General features: G+C 36.2%; 1 protein-coding gene across 4 annotated transcripts; it reads right to left on the reverse strand.

Moving 5' to 3' along the window:
* Positions 1–474: 474 nt before the first annotated feature.
* On the reverse strand, positions 475–21,074 carry LOC141908058 (uncharacterized). 4 transcript variants are annotated; one of them, XM_074797859.1, is made up of 26 exons: positions 20,948–21,074; positions 20,622–20,735; positions 20,478–20,504; positions 20,253–20,309; positions 20,096–20,167; positions 19,668–19,727; positions 19,485–19,550; positions 19,199–19,252; positions 19,078–19,113; positions 17,825–17,842; positions 17,352–17,405; positions 16,781–16,843; positions 16,157–16,195; positions 16,029–16,079; positions 13,734–13,763; positions 11,736–11,834; positions 11,573–11,608; positions 11,459–11,476; positions 8,134–8,181; positions 7,738–7,782; positions 7,521–7,553; positions 7,017–7,052; positions 3,271–3,309; positions 3,018–3,050; positions 2,766–2,816; positions 475–1,931 (listed from the first exon to the last, which is right to left on the reverse strand). In XM_074797859.1, exons 1-26 carry the CDS (start codon positions 20,976–20,978, stop codon positions 1,888–1,890), a joined length of 1,254 nt encoding a protein of 417 aa, XP_074653960.1. In that variant the 5' UTR covers positions 20,979–21,074; the 3' UTR covers positions 475–1,887. The 4 variants fall into 4 exon arrangements, with proteins under 4 accessions (XP_074653960.1, XP_074653959.1, XP_074653962.1 ...); XM_074797858.1 differs by having other exon boundaries at positions 20,253–20,312; XM_074797861.1 differs by lacking the exon at positions 20,478–20,504.
* Between the last annotated feature and the right edge of the window lie 1,221 nt (positions 21,075–22,295).

Here is a 22,295-nt window from a genome sequence, read left to right on the forward strand (position 1 = left end):
GAACTGGTCGGAAATACCGTAGCTGGATTTCCAGGGACTGGAAATCTGTTCAGTAAAACTAATAATTTATTGCACCCAGTATGATGAAATCGGTGCATTTCAATGCGGGGGTGCATTATAGGTATCGCCTTGTCAGTCTGTCCGTCCGGTTTTACGTTTCCGGACGATAGCTTGTATCGTTCATAACGTATGTTGGATCTTCAAATTATAGTTGTTCGGTCAAACTCGCTTAAAGCCCAACTCGGGTCGACTAAGATCTGATCGGATCGTCGGATCATAAGCAGTGAAGTCTGCGATTTTTTAATCGGGAACCTTTTCGACATGAGTGTACTTACGACCACGGCGGATTGATCGCAGACCGATCGTAAGCCGAATTGTCAACTTTTTCAACTTGGGACAATGTAGGTCATCCAAGATGGCCGCCACATTCTATCACTTGTTTAGTATGTACTGTATATATTAATGATGATGTTTAATAAAAAAAGCTATGGTATAGATTCGATCTCATGAAATTTTTGTTGGTGTTTTTTCGAGCTTTTTGCCCTAACCACTTAACCCTTTCAGTGCTGACTAATAAATACCCTATAGTGCTGGGGATAATTTGAAAATTTTGAAAAATTCCACCCTAGTGTGTTGAATAACGGGATACCACTATAATGCGTCTACACCGCGGCGCGGTGTATCGTTAGTTACTAATATTTTACTATGTTTGACAGGCGCAGCCATTTTTCAAGAGAGATAATTACTAATTACATCAATACACCGCAGTGCTGTGTACTAGCAAAAGCTATCACCGATTTATACACCGCAGTGTAGACGCACTGAAAGGGTTAAGGCCGGTGAGCTATTATGTTTTATTTTTGTCCATCCGATTGTCCATAGACAGAATCCAGTTACTTCGGGAAGAATCCAATATCTCAAAACATATTTTAGATGCTTATTTTTAAGCTATTTTTGCTGATTAAGTGGTTCGTTTGTTTTAAGAAAATTTCTTTATTTTCTCGAATGCTGTAAAGCGTGGAGACTATTTTATGGTTCTACGCTACATGAATAGATTATTATTATTATCATTATCAATTCAGCGGAAAGCGAGTTCAGCCTTGATTGGAATTGATTGGCATGATTCAATAAAACAGTGATAACATCTACACTTGAAAATTAACCATCAGATGCACCTTTGAACATTGTATCACATTGATGTTAAGGGCAACATTGTTATTAATACAAGTTGAATAGACACGACCAACTCAAAAAGTCGACTTATTTACTCGAAAAGTCTAGTTACGAATTCGAAAAGTCAACTTAATATCTCGAAAAGTCAACTGAAAAAGTCGGAAGTCGACTTACTAATTCGAAAAGTCGGTTTTTTCAACTCAAAATAAAGTGTGTTGTTAGCTGAATTGCTCTTCCGTACTATGACGAGATGATTTCTATGGTGGTTGATAAGGGCCACAGGTAATAATGTTTACGTGACCTCGATTATAGAAAAACGCAAAACGAAACTACGAAACTAAGCAAAAACGATAACTGCATTTTTGCTTCCGCGCAAAAACGAAAAGATTCTTTTTTTGCTCCATGATTTTTCGTTTTTGCTCCATAATATTCGTTTTTGCGCCCTTGTTTTTTGTTTTGCATTTTTCTACAATCGAGGTCATATAAAAAATAATTCATTAGAGCAAACACGAAAATATTACTTGAAAACGAAAGCAAACGAAAATATTATGGAGCAAAAACAAATATTTTCCTTTTTCCTAGATGAAATTTCGTTTTTGTGCGAAAGTTCGCTCTTGCGTTTATGTAGTTCTTCTGGTGATCACGCGAAGCACGTTTATTCGCTTACGCTTATTGCTCTATCTCGACTAAATCCATTGTTGATCGGCATGCTTTTCAGAGTAATTTTTTGTGAACGATTTTCGTTTTTTTCATCTCGTCTGAAAAATTGAAATAAGACGTGCAAGCAGGATGCATATGAATTAAAACATTCATAGGGATGGGCCAGCCTAACTGCAGATTTTATATATAGAACGACGACATTTTTATCTAAATAAAGAAAGCTATAAATCACTCGCCTATGCATCAATTTTAGACTATAAACCTAGGAGAGAATAAATTATTTAACTGTCATCCCTTCCCCCATTGCACCATGCACAGGGTCCAGTGCCTTAATTCTAAGTACAGCCAGTTGGCCAGCACTGGATCCTTCGTAACCGTATATAGTGCACACTGACCTACTAACCTAATGTTCCACTAGATGGCGAACTAGTCAAACCTGACAGCCCAAACTGATTAAGCAGTAGAGCTGCCTTACAGTCGTTTAGATGCATAAAACACTGATAGGTGGCGCTAGCATTTGGAATTTGCGCTTTTGAAAAATGCGATTCAATGTTTTTCTTTTTAGTAATCCCACACGAAAGAGTTTTTTGGCAATCTACGAGGTATTGTTTTCGTTGAGAACGTGATAAATTTCATGACTTTCAGAGGTCAAAGATAAGCTTACAGTCTTAAGTCCGTTATAACGCCATCTTTTTTTAATGGCACTGCTCGCTTATAGCGCCAACATTTTTCAACGAACAATTTTTCTTAAGGAGTCCATGATCCAACTTCATTTCAATTAAAATTCCATTTTTCATAACACCAAATTTATTTCAACGCCACGTTTTTCATTGGCGTCCCAATATTGGTGGCATTATAACGGACTATAACTGTATTGGTAAGTTCCACTGGTATATACCGGGGTAATGTAAATTAACGGTAGAAATTCTTACCCACTGGTTTGCTCTTCAAATCATCGATTTCTTTTTCGCAAATGCTTGTAACTATATCAATTAAGCAAACAGAACTTTTTACATTTTTTTGCGAATGGCAATCATTAAGATTGAGTAACCATGTCCAAACTTTAGCGTAAGGCATCGGGTATGGATAGTATTGGCCCATCTGTTCCATCTGAGGCAAGATGACGGCTTGCTTATATTTGGAAAATATTGGGAATTTGTCTCAGAAATTATGGTGAAACTTACTTTGCTTTGTAATGATGACGAGGCTTTCATCAGCTGGAAGTGAAAAGTGAAAAGAAACGTAAGTATTCTGTTCAGTCTCCATTTATTGAACTACGTTGGAACCTCGTTGATACGAATCTTGTGGGCAAAAATGGAATTGTCGTAATAAACGGGTTTCGAATTATCCAAATCTTAATACAAATATCTTAACCAGATAATGCTGGTAAGAATCGTAATAACGAGGTTCTGTATCGATTCAATATCAAAATGGTACCTCCGATATTTTCTTCGTCGATCTGTTTAATAAGAGCCTCTACAAAAGACACATTTCCAGTAAGTAAGTAAACTAATAGAGAATGAAAACGACATAAATAAATCTAGACCGATGTAATCGAGTTGGCAAATCTATCAGCGTATAGTGTTCTGCTTTTTTTCAAAATTCTTCTTTATCGAAATAGTGTCACAATAGATATAGAAATATTCTGCAAAATCTAAAGATTACAAATATCATATTCATTCTCAAATCAAATTCATTTTTTTAGTCTCCAAATTTAGTTTTATTCCAAATTCTATTAATATCTTTATGCAATATGGCAGACACGCCTTTGTTATGGGTTTAGTGTCAGGATGTTTACATGCCATTCGTCTCTAAAAATCTAAAGATTAACCAAGCCTGACTTTGAAGACAATCAATAATTAAATCCCTCGCTCCCTGTTTGTTTAGTGTTGTTTACCGAGGTCAGCTGTCAGATTTGTGAGTCTGGTGGCTAATCAGCCAATGATATGTGCCTCCGACCCCGAGCTTGTTTGGGGTGGAGCTTGAGTCAAGGATGTCCAGCTCAGGCCTGGCTTGGTCATTCCTGCTCATGCTCTCGTTGAATAAAGATATCAACTACATATTCATTGGTTTGTCTTCAATCAAATTTCAGGTAAGCCATACTCAGATTCTGCTATATTTTTAGACTCTTTAGGCCTTTTCTTAATAATAATTATTCTAGGATTTATATTAGATTTTAAATTCTAATCTCAGACTTTCAATTAGCTTTTAGCTAGTTTCCATTAGATTTGAGAAACAATTATTTTCACACAATATCCTTCCCGATCTTCTGTCAAAGCTAGCTATCTAAATTAGCTTAATCTTTATTAGTGTAATCTATATAAAATAACAAGATTATCTACTATCTAGAATAATGAATATAGATATATAGAAATTTATAGAATTAATTGAAAAGGGAAATATAAATGATTAAAGCGCATATCTATAGTACCAATCTAAACACTAGTGTCATGTAAATATTTATAATCGTACTAGAATAATAATAATAATAATAATCATTATTATTATTATTATTATTATTATTATTATTATTATTATCATTATTATTATCATTATTATTATTATTGGTTATCTTCATTGCTGAAATACGAAACTGTTATTATAATTATTTCATAATCATATTTTCTAATTCTTAATTTTCATATGATAATTAATTATTGCATAATCACATTTCTTACTTAATACTTCTTGAAAACTTGTCATTCCTGCTCATGCTCTCGTTGAATAAAGATATCAACTACATATTCATTGGTTTGTCTTCAATCAAATTTCAGGATCGCTATAACGTAGTTTATTGTGGTAATATACACAACACTACAAGCGCATTAATCCATGACCAGTTTCACAGTTGTGAGTAAAGATTTGACTCGGAGTTAACTAATCGAAAATTAACTAATTTTAACTCGGAGTTAACTCTAACTGATGACTGTGGAACTGGATCCACCACGTTAAGGCTTAGTATCTAATTGCCGAGAAAGATTTACCGGTACAGCGGCACCTCGTTATAACGAACTCGGATACAACGATTCATCGGATATAACAAATATAGAATCTCATCCCAAGTAAGAAAACTTAATCGATTTCATACTGGATATAACGACGAACTATCCGTTATAACGAACTATCGGTTATAACGAACAGATTTTCTGATCTCGTGAAGTTCGTTGTAACGAGGAAGCATTTTGTGAAAGTTTTGTAAGTTCATACACCTCTCTCAGACACATTTAAGTCATAGATCTTAGGAAGAGAGTTCAAATATCCGAATAACCATAGAAGCGATAACATTAAAAACCTCATTTTCTAATGAGTAAATACAGTTTATTAACACGAACGTTTTCGGGATCATATCCCCTCATCAGGTGAAATACAAGTGAATCAAATGATTAAACTACAGGTTTATATACAACATAAGTTACAAAATTACAAGTGCTAAATTCTAAGCTAATTACAAACCAAGTATTTAATTACAAACTAATTATTTGAATACATTTAGGATAAAGGATGAGCCGTTTTGAAATAATTGTTGATTTAAAGAGGGTCGTTGCGCTTTAATAAACAGGGCCTCCCTAATTTTACAGTCGAGATCAGATGAACCTTTGTCCATAATTTTGAATTTGTTGTTACTGAATTCCTGATCACAAGTGTGACAAATTGCGAGATGTTGTCCAATCGCAGAAGTCTTTGATCTGTGTTCCTTAATCCTGATGGCCAAATGTCGTTTAGTTTTCCCATATGATCAGGCTACATTCAAAGAATTACTTAAAATCGCAACTTCGGGTTTGTTTATGTACAATGATCGTATTTTCAAGCAAGTTGATGGGGTCATCATGGGCAGCCCCTTAGGCCCAACCTTAGCGAACTTTTGTCTTGCCCATTTTGAAAACTTGCTCCTCTCCAAAACTAATTACAAACCGACATTATACCTGAGATACGTGGACGATATTTTCGGCATATTTCGAAATGTATCCAGTTATAGACTATTTTTTGAAGAATTGAATCGCCTCCATTCTAACCTTAAATTCACTTTTGAACTAGGTCCTAATCTATTACCTTTTCTCGATACCGAAATACAAATTCCGTTAGAAACCGGTAGTGACTTTATATCTCGAGTGTACAGGAAAGCTTCCAACACAGGCCTACTTTTGAACTTCAACGCCATGTGTCCGTATAAATGGAAAATAGGACTCATCAATACCATGCTTTTTCGTGCCTACAATATTTGCAGTGATTGGACCATCTTTTCAGAAGAAATCAATTTCTTGAAAAATCTGTTTAAATCTAATGCGTTTCCTATTCATGTCATCGATCAATGTATTAATAGATTTTTGAAATCAAAACAGAACTCAGAACCTCAACCGAAACCTGTTGAAGATGGAATTGATCTATTCATTTCATTACCGTATATTGGTAACCCGTCAATCCTATTTGCCCGAAAATTAAAATATCTATTTAAAAGGAATTTTGAAATCAACTTGAAATGTGCATTCACTACGACCAAAATTAAGAATTTTTTCTCTTTGAAATGTGCTACCCCTAAATCGCTGAAGGCTAAAGTCATATATAAATTTAATTGTTTATGTGATATAAACACTTCCTATATTGGGAAAACTAAACGACATTTGGCCATCAGGATTAAGGAACACAGATCAAAGACTTCTGCGATTGGACAACATCTCGCAATTTGTCACACTTGTGATCAGGAATTCAGTAACAACAAATTCAAAATTCTAGACAAAGGTTCATCTGATCTCGACTGTAAAATTAGGGAGGCCCTGTTTATTAAAGCGCAACGACCCTCTTTAAATCAACAATTATTTCAAAACGGCTCATCCTTTATCCTAAATGTATTCAAATAATTAGTTTGTAATTAAATACTTGGTTTGTAATTAGCTTAGAATTTAGCACTTGTAATTTTGTAACTTATGTTGTATATAAACCTGTAGTTTAATCATTTGATTCACTTGTATTTCACCTGATGAGGGGATATGATCCCGAAAACGTTCGTGTTAATAAACTGTATTTACTCATTAGAAAATGAGGTTTTTAATGTTATCGCTTCTATGGTTATTCGGACATTTAAGTCATATTCATTACAAATCCCGTCGTTTAAACATGTAGTGAACGAAACCGCAATACGAGGTTTCACGATTAAATACTTTTGTTTAGGACATCTATAATCTTACCAGTGTGACTTTGAAGCCTCTGTCGGATATATGAACCTGAAAGACGTGAAAAACCACTAAACGTAATTATTTGTATATATTTTTACATAGCATATACCATCGATCCAAAGGTTTTGATTAGGTAATTCAGAGACCTGACTAAGACTACTATTTGAGAGTGGTTTCTATTCTTTAAATAGCTCAACTACTCCCGAAAATCTCGAAATGCTCTCAAAATCTGAATAATTTTGAGTGCATTTTTAATTAAACTATTTTTTTAATCTCAGAATACTCTCGTTTTGTTTGTGAAAACTATTAAGAATAGAGCTATATCAGGAAATCTGGTCAGGGTATCATAAGAACTGGTATAAGCATTGAGCAATTGAAATACATTTATCATGTATGAATTATTATTACTACTTTAAATATGTCTATCATACGATGAATATCGCTAAGTGCAGCAAAGAGGTAATAACAGGGTTCTCATGTGATCGAACATCCAGCGGTAGGTAATGATATACTCACTTGCATTCTCAGCAGAAAAAGTAAAGTTTTTATCTGAAACCGAATTCGTAATAAAGATTTATTCGTGTTAGATATACGGTACACATTTTGACACCTGGATTAAACGAGTCGATGACAAATGCCATTGCCCTTGCCGTCACGAGCAGAAACGGGCGCAAAAATTATCGCGTTACAATCGAAGGTTAATTTTTGGCAATTTTCATTTGGATTTACATACCACAGTTCTGATGCACGTAACCGAAAAGCAAAGTCCTCATTCGAGCTGAAAATACATGCAGAAGTACCATATTCACGGGGTTTTATTGTTCTGGACGCTTTGTTTCATAAATCTGGCTAATTGTTAGAATGCCACGTCCAGATTGGCTAGAAATGTTGTCTTTTAAAAGTCACTTTAACCTACGAAAATATCATGTTTTTTAATGTTGTTTTAGATATGGTTTGAAAGAGTGAGAGCCGAGAAACATAGATATTTCTGTATATAGGAATTTCGTTTAAATTGCTATAAAAGGTCTTTGGGTCTTTAAGGTCATCATGATATTTCTATAGAAAACAGCTAGAGTTTCATATATATTTTGTACAGATCCTGTATATCTATCTGCTTTCACGTTCATACCTTTATTAATTTCGATGGCTTCGCCAATGGCATTCCGAGCATGTTCCTCTAAAAAGAGAATAAAAAACAACATTTAAAACGCAATTCCTAATATGCATTTATGCTGATGACTTGGAAATAGTAGAGCAATCGAACAGTTCGATCTTACTAGCCGACCGACCGGCTGGGGTCCCGGATACATAATACACACCCTGACCGGTCACCAGTCACCACACCTGACTGGTCACCAGTCACCACAGCTTAATGGGTCACCATACTGACCAGACAAACTTAGAAGCTCGGGCGGTCACCGGAACTTGGTGGTCTAGTGGTTAGATGACAAAGCTGGCTAGGGTTAGGGTTAAGGATATCCCCTGTTTGAATCAAGGTTTAGGTTCATGTTTTGATGCTATTTTGAACTGTTTTTCCTGTATAGGACTGATAGACATTTTTCAACCTGTTCATATGTTATACTATTATATATTTCATCATTTACAATGAAGTTTTGTACAAGGAATATTCATATTCAAATCAGTTACATTTATATTTCACACAATAGTAAACTTCCACAAATCTGGGTTAATTGTGTTGAATTCGTGAGAATTGATTTTCTATTCGCTGTTAACAATAAATCTTACAAATAAATTGTAGCTGTCGCAAAGTCTTAATAACATCTTAACATTAAAGTTAAATCAATTTTCCAATACGTGTGAAAACACGGTCAGTTCCAGATCATTCCTCAACCAGTTAATAGACTCTCAGTCAGTCAGTACCCACTCAGACAGTCGGTACACTCTCTTGAGCCTCATGAATTCCACTCAGATTCAAATTGGTGGAACTTATAACAGTTACATCGTTCTCATGTCTGTGGTAAACAGGTCTGGAATCCACCGCACTGTGTCACTGGTCATTCTGCCTATCTTGTTCCTGCTTGGAGCGTTTGGAAATTCAGCTACTTTCCTGATAATGATAAGTCGCAGATTCCGCAGTTTATCCTACGCGAACTATCTTATCGGTCTTTCAGTGTGTGATTCCATATACTGTACAAATTCTACACTGATGCCGGTTTTACAGTTCGTTCTCTTGCATTTAAAAACAGGTCCTATATTCATGATGAATTCACTGATCAGTTGTCAAATCTATGAAATTGTATTCGCGGTTGCAGTCATCAACAGTTCGTGGTTTATAGTAGCAATATCTCTAGAACGTGCGGCAGTTGTGCTCTTCCCGTTCACATCTCGTTTGATATGTACACCGAGATTCGCTAGATTTGCTATATTGATAATTACTGCAGTGAATGTACTGGTTCTATATCTCACACCCGGTTTGTCGATGCTTTTCACCAACCAGTTCATAGGATGTTACTATAAATTATTTGACCAAATAAGATTTTTCCTCATAGTTGTGATCCACGTGTACCTTTTACCGTTAATTTTTATCATTATATCAAATTCTGTTATAATAATTCAGTTATTCAGAGGTTCAAAAATGGTTTCGTCTGATCAGAAAACTACGAAATCAAAACGTACAACAATAATGCTTGTAACAGTTTCACTCGCATTTGCAATGTTTACAGTTCCAAACACTATTACTGCAATATTACCAGTCTCGCCGGAGCAAAGAGATTTTCTTTATGACATTTCCACACAATTCTTAATGTGTAACTATGTGGTAAATTTCTACATATATCTCTTATTGGGGCGAGAAATTCGTGAATATTTTTGTACGAAAATCCGCTGTAGAAATTTAATCAAATAACCATTGATTTCGAGTATGATGAAACATACAATTTTTTTTATTCAGTAAAACGTAGACACAAATAGTACTTTACAAATTAACTGATGCTATTTTATTTCTATACATATATTTAGTAGCTTCATCAGGTAAATGAGTCACTGTATGAGTAAGCTATAAAGTGAAGTCTTTTACGTTTTACTGAGGTTGCGACACTTATTCTAGTTTTATATTGTATGGTTCCTGACCAGACGTCTTATTTTTAACTTCATAAAGCACACTAACGACAACTAATCATCATTAGTTGGTTAACTGTATGAGTTTACAACCAGTAGGAGTCAATCTCGTTTTCTGTATAGCTGTATTATGGGGCTTTCATGACATATATTATTTGGCTTTCGTGAATTATATCAATGGGCTTTCAGGAAATCTTATTGAGCTTCAGTTATCAGCGGTTAAACTAATACAACAAGTAATATACAGAAGCTGGAGTTCATGGCCTGTGTTGCTATTATTACGAGACAACCTGCGTTGATGCTTGCGTCATACATAAACAATAAATATGTAATGTAAATAAACATGTCTGGATGTGACGTATGTATCCGCGTAGGGAAACCTTAATATGGCGCGGCTGAGCTCTGGCGAGTGCAAAAGGTATTTTTAGAATATTATGAAGAGTGTGGAATATAAACACTCCATACATGGGGCGGTAGAATGTTGTGACGCATGAATGCGTCGCAATCCGTGCATGCCAAACCATATGCGGTGTTTCCTCAAGCGTTACTAAACAGTAAAACGATATAAAAAGGGAGGGTTTTTTAGTTAAGTTAGGTTTTAGAGTGAAAGGAGTCAAAGTTTAGCTTTGGGAAGAGATTGTAGTCAGACGAGAAGGAAAAGCAAATGCTTTATTTAGAGATAGAATGTATACATCCGGCTAAGAGAAAATAATGATGGATAGATAGACTCAGTTGTTCGAGTTGTTTTAGAGGATTACAAGTGGGTGAGATCTTTCCCAACATCACAAGTAAGAAGATTTACACTTAAAACCTGATACTGAAGAAAAGACACAACCACATCGATGGTGGACATTTAGCAACCATAGCAGCTGTATCAAATTGGTATTCGATTTACGGAGACACTAATAAACGCGACGCTATAGTTCGTGCTTATTTGATGGAGCAATGAAGAGCCTTTGTCTCGGGAGTGAATGACCGACAGGTCATTTGGAGTCATGTTGTTGGAGTCATGGAGTCATATAATCTAAACAAGTGTGCCTCGTCGGAGGAGAGAAATACTCAGAACGCACAATTCCAGATGGCCACCTCGAGTAGGGATGATGACATCTTGCAAGATGGTGAAAAACCCGAAGCACACTGTAATGGATGTACAAAATGCAGTAAGATTGAAAATCTATTACAGGCCGTATTGCAGAAAGTTAGTGTCCTGCCTGAGGTAAATGATAAAGTTGACAAAATGTTGGTCTCCCGAAACGCCGTAGACTATCTATTTAAATCTTGCACGTTAAAGAAAATGATAGGGGTTAACTATTTCATGATTTTGAAAGGGTTAGGGTAGGGGGCGTGAGGAGGAGCTAGTAGCAATTCTGACTTACCTATATACGATTTGGTGTCTGAAGAATAAAGAAACGAATCTACATTCATGAATCTACATTCGGTCAATTTATTAACGGAAACATGTTAAATACGATGAATGAAAAAATTCTCACATTTTAAATGATGGATTTTCCGTGCCTTTAACAATTCTGAAATACATATACATATATTTATATATAAAACTTAATTTATTAGAATGATTTACTAGGTAGACACGAATGGGCTAGGGCATGCAAGCAGATAGGACGAAAAACAATGGCCCAGAAGCTATCTTACCGGTTGCACATCCATTCACAACCCAGATGGCCTCTTTAAGCATATTTTCCATGCGCGAAGTCAATGTTGATTGGCCAGTCACAGATTCGCCCGCCTTTTCTGAAAGAAATAACTTCGAATGATTGTGACTGCATTTATCTATATCGATTCGGCCATCCTTCCGAATGCATACGTATCTCTTTAATGACGACCTGCAGGGCCATGCCCCTATGTAGGGACTCCCAACACCAAAAAGCATGATTGCCTATTTTTGGAGTTTGGTCGTTACGTTGAAGATGAAACTACCCGACTGCTTGATGAGGCGATTTACTTAAAGGATAGCAATCTGGATACAAGGGCATGCTTTTTGTGACCTGATCCACCGAGTACGTATTCTGTCTGATGTATGGTGGCTGATGAAGGCCATTGAAAAATCAAGGCCTGCGCAAGCCGATTTTTTTTTATGCGCAAAAAACGCGAGGAAACAATTATTCTGTATCGGTTTTCTTTCGCCAAGAAAAAAAAACTTTTTTGTAAATTTGCTTGTTTGGAACGCAATTTTAGGTTGACAGCTATCTGTTGAATTGTTACCGAAGTAAGAAGTCACAGATGACCCCATTTTGACGGACTGATGCGTTTGTCAAAACGTCAGTCTACGCTGTGCGTTGATAATAGATGTACTGTAAATTTTCTAAAATATTTGCCCCATGGCTATATCTTAAGTGAGTAAACTCTGACTGAGAAATTTTTTACAGTGTTATACATTTACAAATCTGTGCACTGTGTAAGGTTTCTGAGAATGGATTTTGCACGCTGTTGTAAATTGTACTTGATTCCGTTTCTTACAACTGCTATCATAAATATGACATTACGAATTTTCTCGGGTAATCATTCTTTAGTGTCGATGTTAGGGAGTTCTGCGAATCATGAGGAATTTTACTGAAATGCTGGTTGCTAGACCTTACAAGAGTTACATCGTCGTCATGTCTTTGGTGAACAAATCTGGTAGCTACCGCGCGCTATCAATGGCAATATTAGTCATTCTATTCATGCTTGGTACCTTCGGAAATTTATCTACATTTATGATTATGATAAGTCGCAGATTCCGAAGTTTATCTTATGCCAACTATCTCATTGTTCTGTCTCTCAGCGATCTTATGTACTCCGTCAATTTTACGCTAGTGCCTTCGTTACAGTTGGTTCTCTTGCATCTGAACACCGGGCCAGTGTTCATGATCAATTCACTGATCAGTTGTCGAATGTATGAAATCTTGATGGGACTCGCTTCTTCTAATAGTTCCTGGTTGGTAGTGGCAATATCTCTAGAACGTGCGGCAGTTGTGCTCTTCCCGTTCACGTCTCGTTTGATATGTACGCCGAGATTTACGCGATGCGCAATCGTCCTTATATTCCTAATGAACGCGTTGATAATCGGAATCTACCCAACATTAACGATGCATTATTCTAAGCAATACCTTTTTTGTTATTTTGAAATATTTCATCAATTTATATACTTCATGATCATCGCCGTCCATGTTTATCTGCTACCTTTATCGCTTATCGTCGTATGCAATGTCGTAATAATATTTAAGTTATTCAGAGGTTCAAAGATGGTTTCGTCCGATCAGAAAACTACAAAATCAAGACGCACTACAATAATGCTTGTAACAGTTTCGCTCTCATTTACAGCGCTTACACTACCGTCCTCTATTATTGTATTATTACCATTAGCCACGGAACAAAAAGAATTTGTTTTAGATTTACTCACTCAGTTCATTTTATGCAACTACTCAATCAATTTCTACATATATCTTTTACTGGGACGAGAAATTCGTGAACATTTTTGTGCAAAAATTCGCTGTAGAAATCAGGTCAATTAACGATTGATTTCGTTATTCGTATTACTGTTCAACCGTACTGGTATTCATGGTGTAGATTCAGTTCGCCTAAAGTGATTGAAAACCCAATTGTCAAAGTCGTAGAAATAGTATTTTCCATAAACTTTCGAAACGTACTTACTCAGTTCCATCTCGGCCTGCCTTGTCAATTCTGAAACGGAGGAACACCGAATGTAAATAAATATGAACGAAAAGAAGGTTAAGAATGAGGTGGGTATACATCTACCTAACCAGTGAACATATAAAAAATGAATGAGCGAAACAACTATTTCGTCACAAGTACAGACATATTTCAGAGAGTTTAAGTGTTATTCTAGACTTCAAAGTAAGCAGCAGTGAGTTTAAGTGTTATTGTAGACTTCAAAGTAAGCAGCAGTGATATGTTGAATTCTATAAAACATTCTAGATAGAATTTTGAATGGTCTTGGCATGCTGCCATGTCATGCCATGCCAGGTTACTAATCCCTTTCTAAAGTTGGACTAAAAGCAACGTGAAATTTAAACTGCAGTTCGGTTACCGCAGTATAAGTCTGCAGGTTTGTTTCTTAACTATGGAAGCTTATTTGAGAACAATAAAATATTCGAAGAATAGATATTATAGCTGCACAGCAGCGATAACAGGTCTTCTGCACAGCCTTGTGCGCAGTGTTGTTCTTGTCTGGATATTGTGTCGACCACTATCGCGTTTATCGACACAGCCGCACCAAGCTATTGAAAATTAAGGGAATTTTGAACGTGAACACGGTTTTATAAAAGGAAGGTCTACAAACAGTCAATTAGGCCTATTCGAAACGATGGATAACTGGACCAGATGCTTTAACTATAGTCTCTATGGATTTCGAAAAAAAAAATTGATAAGGTACATCAGAGATAACAAGCAACTAGGAAACGGTCGAGTATCAATGATGTGATGCTTAAATGGCTCAGCAGTTTTATCCGATCGAAAACAGATGGTCAAAATCAACGGAACTGTCTCATTTCGGAAATAACTAGTGGAGTAACGCAAGGTAGTGCCCCAAGTCGTCTTCACTGGACTGATAAATGATATGCCAGATGGAATCTCCATAAAATTGGAAGAATAATGATGAATTTCTCGGCTTAGGCTGCAGATTGATAACCACAGTATGATACGCGTGTTTTGCTAAGGGCTGGCTTACGAATATTTATTTACGAATATTTATTTACACTCCAACCATTTCCATGGTATATGGAGGAAAACAGTATTTACAATAATTACATAAACAGTAATAAAAGCTACAAAACTTAATTAACTGGTCTCACACTTATGTACAAAATATACTATTTACTATTTACAATACATATATTTACAATACATACACTACCGGAGGGATTTATATACATCTAGACCTATTTTGATGAATTTAGTTGGATTTTTTAATACATCTAAGTTCCGAAAGGTATTTATATCTAAGTGGTTTTCACGGGGTTCGGTAAGCAAATTACAATCGAAAATAAAATGTACCTCGTCTCCTAAAACGTTGAAGGCGGGGCATAATCTATCGGTTCTGGGTAGATGAAGGTTTGATAATCTATTTACAGGTAGGAGATAAGACCCAATCCTGAACTGGAATAAACTGGTCACTAAATCGTCATCAAGCTGATTAATATAGTTTTCAAATTTAATATCCTTCTTATATTGCCTAAAATTAGTGTATAGCGAGTTATTATTCAACTTAAAATCTATCTCTTGTACGTGCTGGTCTCGGAGTACACATTTTAATTTCTTTGAGAGTGTCATAGAGTTAACCATTAATTGCTGCGTCCAAATATACGATAGACCGCAGTCATCAAAAATCTTCTTAATAAATAACAGCCAGGGGCTCTTAAACCTGTCATTAATATATAAATTGAGAGATATTTTATAAAGGATTGAACTTAGTTTAGTTTGCTTGCACGATACCGTTTTAGCCCAAAAATTGATCATTCTACGCTTTACGTCAATATACATAGGATAACGCCCTAGTTCTGCCAGCACTTGCACATTATGGGAATATTTCGTAACTTTCATAATAATTTTACAGAATAAGCAGTGGAGGTTTTCTAGTAAATCGAGATTCTCATAACCCCAGATTTCGCAGCCGTATAGTGCTACAGGAGCGACACACATGTCAAATAGTTTAAGCATTACATCTATCGGAAGTTTCAATGTCGATCTGCGACGCGACGCCTACCGACGAAACTGAAAGGAACCGCGATCGTAACCCAGCTTATGTCGACTGCGCTCCAATCCCAAACAACTGAGGCTGACTAGCGGGATATAAGATCCGCCGCTTCCCAATATCGGTTACGATCACTGGCAACTCAAATGACTGCAGATGGTCATGCGATAAACATTTTGAGAATAAATTTAAATGCTGACACCGAATGCTTTTCAAAGGTTACGTAAATAACTTACCTTCCAAGTTACGATCTATTTCTGCGTGGAATGTATCTTCCAGATAAATTACTAAAATTACAGATTATCTTAGAATAAGTTACCGTGCCCCATTGATTCTAGAACAACTATCTAGGGACAATACTCACGGGCATTCTTCCAATTGATACACAAACATTTCCTCGGATCTAGAAATTCATGAACATGGAAATATAAAGCTAATAATGTGTAAGCTAATGATGTGTAGGTTTATTGTAAATCCATCTTTTTCGGCTAGATAGATATCTTCGTTCGTACGATTTACGTGTTGGTAAATGTATACAATTGGTCATATCAGGGCCGTCGGAACGGGGCGGCAGGGGCATATCTTTATAGTATATTTTTGCTGGACTGAAAAATTTTGATGTAGCCAACTTTTGGCATGATGTACTTTTTATTTCTTTTATCGAATTCATATTATTATTATGTTTGGATATAAGACACCGAGATATTCAGAAATTTTTTTTAAATCTCATAAATTCTTTTGTAGTTGATGAATATCGTTATCAATGTTATTTCCTCTCGTGATAGATATCACGATTTCCATGATCAGATTCAGTCGGAATCGATCTCAGAGCTTGGACAAGTCTTGGGGAGGTCCCCAGGCCCTCCTGGCGTGCCTTCACGCCTCTGGTGCTCAGCTGCATTTAATCACGTACTGGAACCAGTTCGATCAAAAAATCAATAGCCACCCTACTGCATATAGGGATATCAAAGTAATTTTGAATACATACCTGTGTTTTGTGGGATTTCTAGGTGATCGCCGGATAGATCTAGTATATTTTTGATTTTATCACCTGTAGAAAATGAAGTATTTGGTAAAGGTACCAGTATAGAAAATTTCGATTGATATTTTGCTTGAATACTTCACTAGAACGAAATTGTTTTCACAAAATGTTGTATTTCGTGGTGGGGCGTTTCACTGGAAATCGAAAGATGAAAAACCGTTTAGGACAGGTCAATCCCCCTATCAGGCTCAGCCCCTAGGGCTTGGGGTTGTCCTTCTACATTACATATTTATCTATGAAATTATATTCAAAGAAACCATGTTCATAATCTTCTACATATTATAAGTAAATAAATCATCAACTATCCACTGTTTAACTCTAACCAACTTTTGAGCAACTGCAGCCCTTACTCCAAGCTACCGGACGTGATTTGTTTTTTCAGGGATCATATAAACGACAACATATGTTAAATGTCAAGGGTCAGGATGGGTTAACCCCCATGCTCTCGAATCATTTCTTAGATTTAATTAGATGAGTCGTGATAGACTGGGCAGATCTCAAAATTCGAGGCTCTTACCATTTCCTGTCACATTCACCAATTCATCTTGACTCTTTCTCTTTATATACTCGTCTGAAAAAAACAAACAAAACGAAAAACGATATTTGCTATATAAGTATGCAAATTGATCAAGCTTTCTTTTTTAAACGTGGTAGATATACAGTAGATCTTTATTCGGAATATCAGAATCAAGAAACCCGTCAATCTCGGAAATTGCACCGAGGCAGACGAATCCAGACAGCCCCGGTAAATACATCGCCTACTAGAGTTGGCTACAAGAAACATCGACATTGTTGAAATATCAACTTAATAAGTCATTTGAATGACGAATTCGACTGACTCTAAGTGCTAGATCATAAGTGACACCAGCTTTGCTGGACACTTGCCATGAGAAATACGATTTTAAAAAATCTCAACTTAAAGGTTGTTTATTGTTTCGACCGTAACACGTGAATTTATACTTTTCAAAAAATAATATCTAGTGAACTTACCAACTGTTTTTTCCGTAGCTGAAAATAAAACATATACACATAAACACGTATTGATAAAAGTCTGCTACAAACAGCCGAAATTTATGAATCGGCGGCAGTCGCTGAAAATACCCGCTATGCACACGTTTAAAAGATGATTGAACGAGGGGTCTAGGTTGAACTAGGACAACATGCCCGCTAGGGAATTGGTTTGAAACGCTCAGCAATCAGAAAATTTCAATATTCAATGCCCCTGCCCTGGTGAACATATCAAGAAAGAATGACCTTGAAACCACCGCAATCATAGAAAATGTCATGAGCTACGATTTTGCAATTGATTGTGGTGAAAGATATGCCTAGGGATCAAGTTATTTGGCTATTCAATGCCCCTTGGTGAATACATGTAGAAAGCAATGACCTTGAAACTTAGCACAATCATAGAACATATCTCAAGCTACAATTTTACAAGGTACCAATATGATATATACCAATCTATATAATTCAATATTCAATTATATTATGGTGGCGAGAAAGATTAACATTTTTTTCTACTTACGAATGAGGACTGGAGACACTAAGATGGCAGCTGATTGCGTCACGCTAGACTGATCAAAAGATTAGTCTGATATCTTTAAGATCCCTTCCCGAAGTTTACCCATCACGAATTTCGATGAGAGAGCAAACCACTCGGAAGCTAAGTCTCGGGACAAAAATGACCTTTTTTAGGCACAAAAACATCACAGGAAGGCCATCTTGCGTTCGATTTGATACCAAACTGTAAAACCCATTTTTCTCATGCTGATGAATCATAAGGAGATACGAACTTACTATAAAAATCAAGATATATGATTGAAGTGTCTTCAAAATTTCCCTTGAAGACCTCAAAAAAATGTCAAACCGAGCCAGTTTTTGGACTGAACATTGGTCCAGGATAGATACATGTATATACCAAAGATCAAGAAAATCCATCTAAGTGAGTGTCTTCAAAACATCCGGCAATAACGGGGTTCCGTCTATGGACGGACAGACGGACGACGAACACTAAGCGAACGCAATAGCTCGCTGGGACTAAAGTGCCAAGTGGGATAAAAAGATTCTAAGTGAAATGAAGATGACGCATAGATGTAGTTAAGTCCTTATTTTCATGATATTTTAAAATTCCTAAAACGGTCCTATTCAAATAAGTAATGACGTGGGATAAAATTAGCGGATGAACGTCAGAACATCTTCTATATCAAGATACAGGGTTAGTTAAAACAGTTACCGGTACTTACGCTCAAGCAGAAGCATACCATTTTTGTTCAATACATCTGCAAGACAATTTGAAAACAAAACCGATCACAGATATTCTCGGAACTTTTTCAATTAATGACTGATCTAATGATTCAAACTCACCGATATTAAGTGTTTCGTAGAAGTATTGCAGCTCAGCGCTGAGCATTTCTTCAACTAAAAGTTTTCAAAGAATAACGATTATGAGTGGCCGTGTCAGCAGTGATCAGGTTTGCTAATTATCAGTTACCATCAAGCTACGTGATCTACGGAACCCTTTTTTGGCGTTTTAGATTGAAATTGAATTTGATTTGTAGCTCCACACCTTCATCCTAGGATTTCTATTTCAGTAGGCCTGATACACGTAGTATTTGATATGCCGATGTAGAACAAAAGCGGCGATGCTTACTATCGTCGGCTTTTGTTGAGGCTGACATTCTTCCGACCAAAGGCCCTAGCAGGATTTTCTGCATCGCTAAATCAGGATAGAAAATGCGCGATCGATTCATTTCGTACTATACCGGAAGGTATCATAAACACATACACGATCGCTATCATATCGTTATATTTATGGAAGAAATATCGCGCTTACCAATTTCTGTAACGAGAGGCCTCACTTTCCAGAATTTGAGCGGAATATTAAAATCATGATCTACAAAATACGAGTGAAGATATAACTTCGCGTTTTAGTATTAGTAAAAACTCGCAAACAAAAATAGAAAATAATGGAACAATATCTTAGTTATTGATATTGAGCTACATCGTCTCGGTATTTGATACTAAGTTGAATGAAGAGAAATCAAACAAAGAACATTACTTGTAAATAAGACAAACCCTACAAGTAGATAATATGATCATTTTCAAACATATTTCCGCGTGGGTGTTTTTCACACTTTAGGAGTATTCTAAGTTTATCTAAACCTTGATTGTAGAAGGCCATTGACTCAGGATCTGTCAAAACTTTGAACTGGAGTTTTATATGTATATAGGTAAAAATTTACAAACTGTAACGGTATTTACCAGGTAGATCCGACTTGTGAATGTCATTCTTACGTGCCCACTGTTTTACCTTTTTTTCAATTGATAGGAATTCTAAAAATTTTAGAAACTACATGCATCACCTGGGACCCGATGTTGTACTGCGGTATAGGATTTATTAAGCGAATATGATGCCAACCTTTATCGTAAAACCGATACCAAACATCATTACGTACGTCCCTAAATGACGACCGGTCTGCTAAAATGGAAAAAAAATTTTTTGAAAAAAGATTTCAATGTCCATCGATGTTTATCGAAAAATGCTGATCTATTGAAATAGGCGTTGATATTTGCGATATCTAGAAAGGTAATACAAAGTTCGTATGTTTTTATTGGTCCAAAGTTTATCATAACACGAACTCACATTTTTCGCTGTGATTAATGTCATGACCTGCAACACGAATCATATTCTCATGTTTGGAGTAAACCCCATTTTTATCATCATATATTTGAGCGCCTAGTCTGTGTTATCTAGCTAGTAATTTCCAGGCATTCTACTTTTTCTTACCGATTTGACCTTTTCGTCGCCATCGACCACAGAAAGTGGTCACGAAAAAGCAAAATATCGTTGCCATCATGGTAAAAAAGTATACAATAACAGCAATCCATTTGGAATCCATCCCTAATTAAGAAATCAACAATTCTTATTTTTAGACGAGAAACAATGTACAACATTATACCCGAAGTAGGTAGGCCTTAGTGAAATGAACGTATGAATTGAACCCGAATGGTATTCTGTGAAGATTTAGTCTATTAGTAGTTTGAGACATTCCAGAAACATATATAGATATTAGTCTGAACTAGCGATCTCAGAAGCTTAAACGTTTATCTTACCGTCAACCGGTTTAAGCTTTTTTCCTCGCATATGTTAGTCTAAAATCTTTGTGTCGAAAATGAAAGGCACTTGGTGTATAATATTCAACGAGAACTTTGGTCGCTGTATGGCGGGTATCGATCGAGTGTGACATAGTTTCACATTAAAAATGATTACGAAACAGGAAGTATATTTTTTAACACGACGACACACTCTGTTGTTGTAGATACAAAAGCAAATATTTCGTTGATGGTAACCGGTCGGGGCTTTTATTGCCGTCCTACATCGTCCTCGGCCGAGTCATGAGCAAAGAAACGTCGTGTTCAGGAATCGTAGTCATTAACAAGAAAGCTAACTTGCAAGTTTATTGACGCTTTTAGGACACATATATTGCTTGATATTTTAGACTACATAGACGATATTAAGGATCAATAAAGTTATCTTCGATTCGAATATATCGATAATTGAATTGAATTGACCGTCAACAAGTCTAGCCCCGATATGTTGATGACGCAGTGAACGTCCTCTCGTTAATAATTATCAAAATTTATCAAAAATAAAATAAGAGACATGAAATACATTTTATTACAAAATAGATGCCAAAATTCACTATTGCGAATTTTTATTTTGAAACGCCAATATTGATGACGTAGCGCACATTGACTCAGACAGAACCCTTCACTGAACACGAACACGGTTTTCACGGTGTCAAAAATCATCTTATCACTTCCGGGAATACGGTCAGAAGTCGGGATCTGGATCTGGGCCGATTGGTAGTAAATGGAGCCTTGATAAAAAGGGCTCGATTCCCACAGTCGCATTCTTTGGAGCCAATGGAAAATAAGGCGTTCTTCCATTTTTACGTGTATTTATTTCAATTCAATTCAAATATGTTCGCGCGCAAAATGAATATCAATGTGACACAATATAACTGCGTTTAAATGATGTTCATACGGAAGCGTCTCGGGGACATCATTGACGAAACAAATTTGATTTTCGGTTGTGGTTTTTTTAGCAAAACAAAATGACATGAATTGTTTCTTTTGCTCAGTTAGTTTACAAACCAATAATTCGTCAGTTTGTTGTTATTTATATGTCTCGGAGCAAAGACCTGTCTGACAGTAATTGGTGTAATTAACAGTTTAGCAAAACATTAGTCTGTAATGAAGAATGTATAAAATGTATCATTTTTAATGTAAAGGACAGCCTGTGTTTGGAGTTCTTTCTAAAAGGACATTCTACCAACCGGGCAATATTCAGCGAGTCGAAAATAAATACGTAAAATCTCATGAACGAAAGCTTGACGAGTTGCTACTTGGAGTTCTGATCGGAGTATTCTACGGTAAACACTGAAGCGAGTTAACTGTT

Source organism: Tubulanus polymorphus, chromosome 7, assembly GCF_964204645.1.
Source record: "Tubulanus polymorphus chromosome 7, tnTubPoly1.2, whole genome shotgun sequence".
NCBI classification, from domain to species: domain Eukaryota; kingdom Metazoa; phylum Nemertea; class Palaeonemertea; order Tubulaniformes; family Tubulanidae; genus Tubulanus; species Tubulanus polymorphus.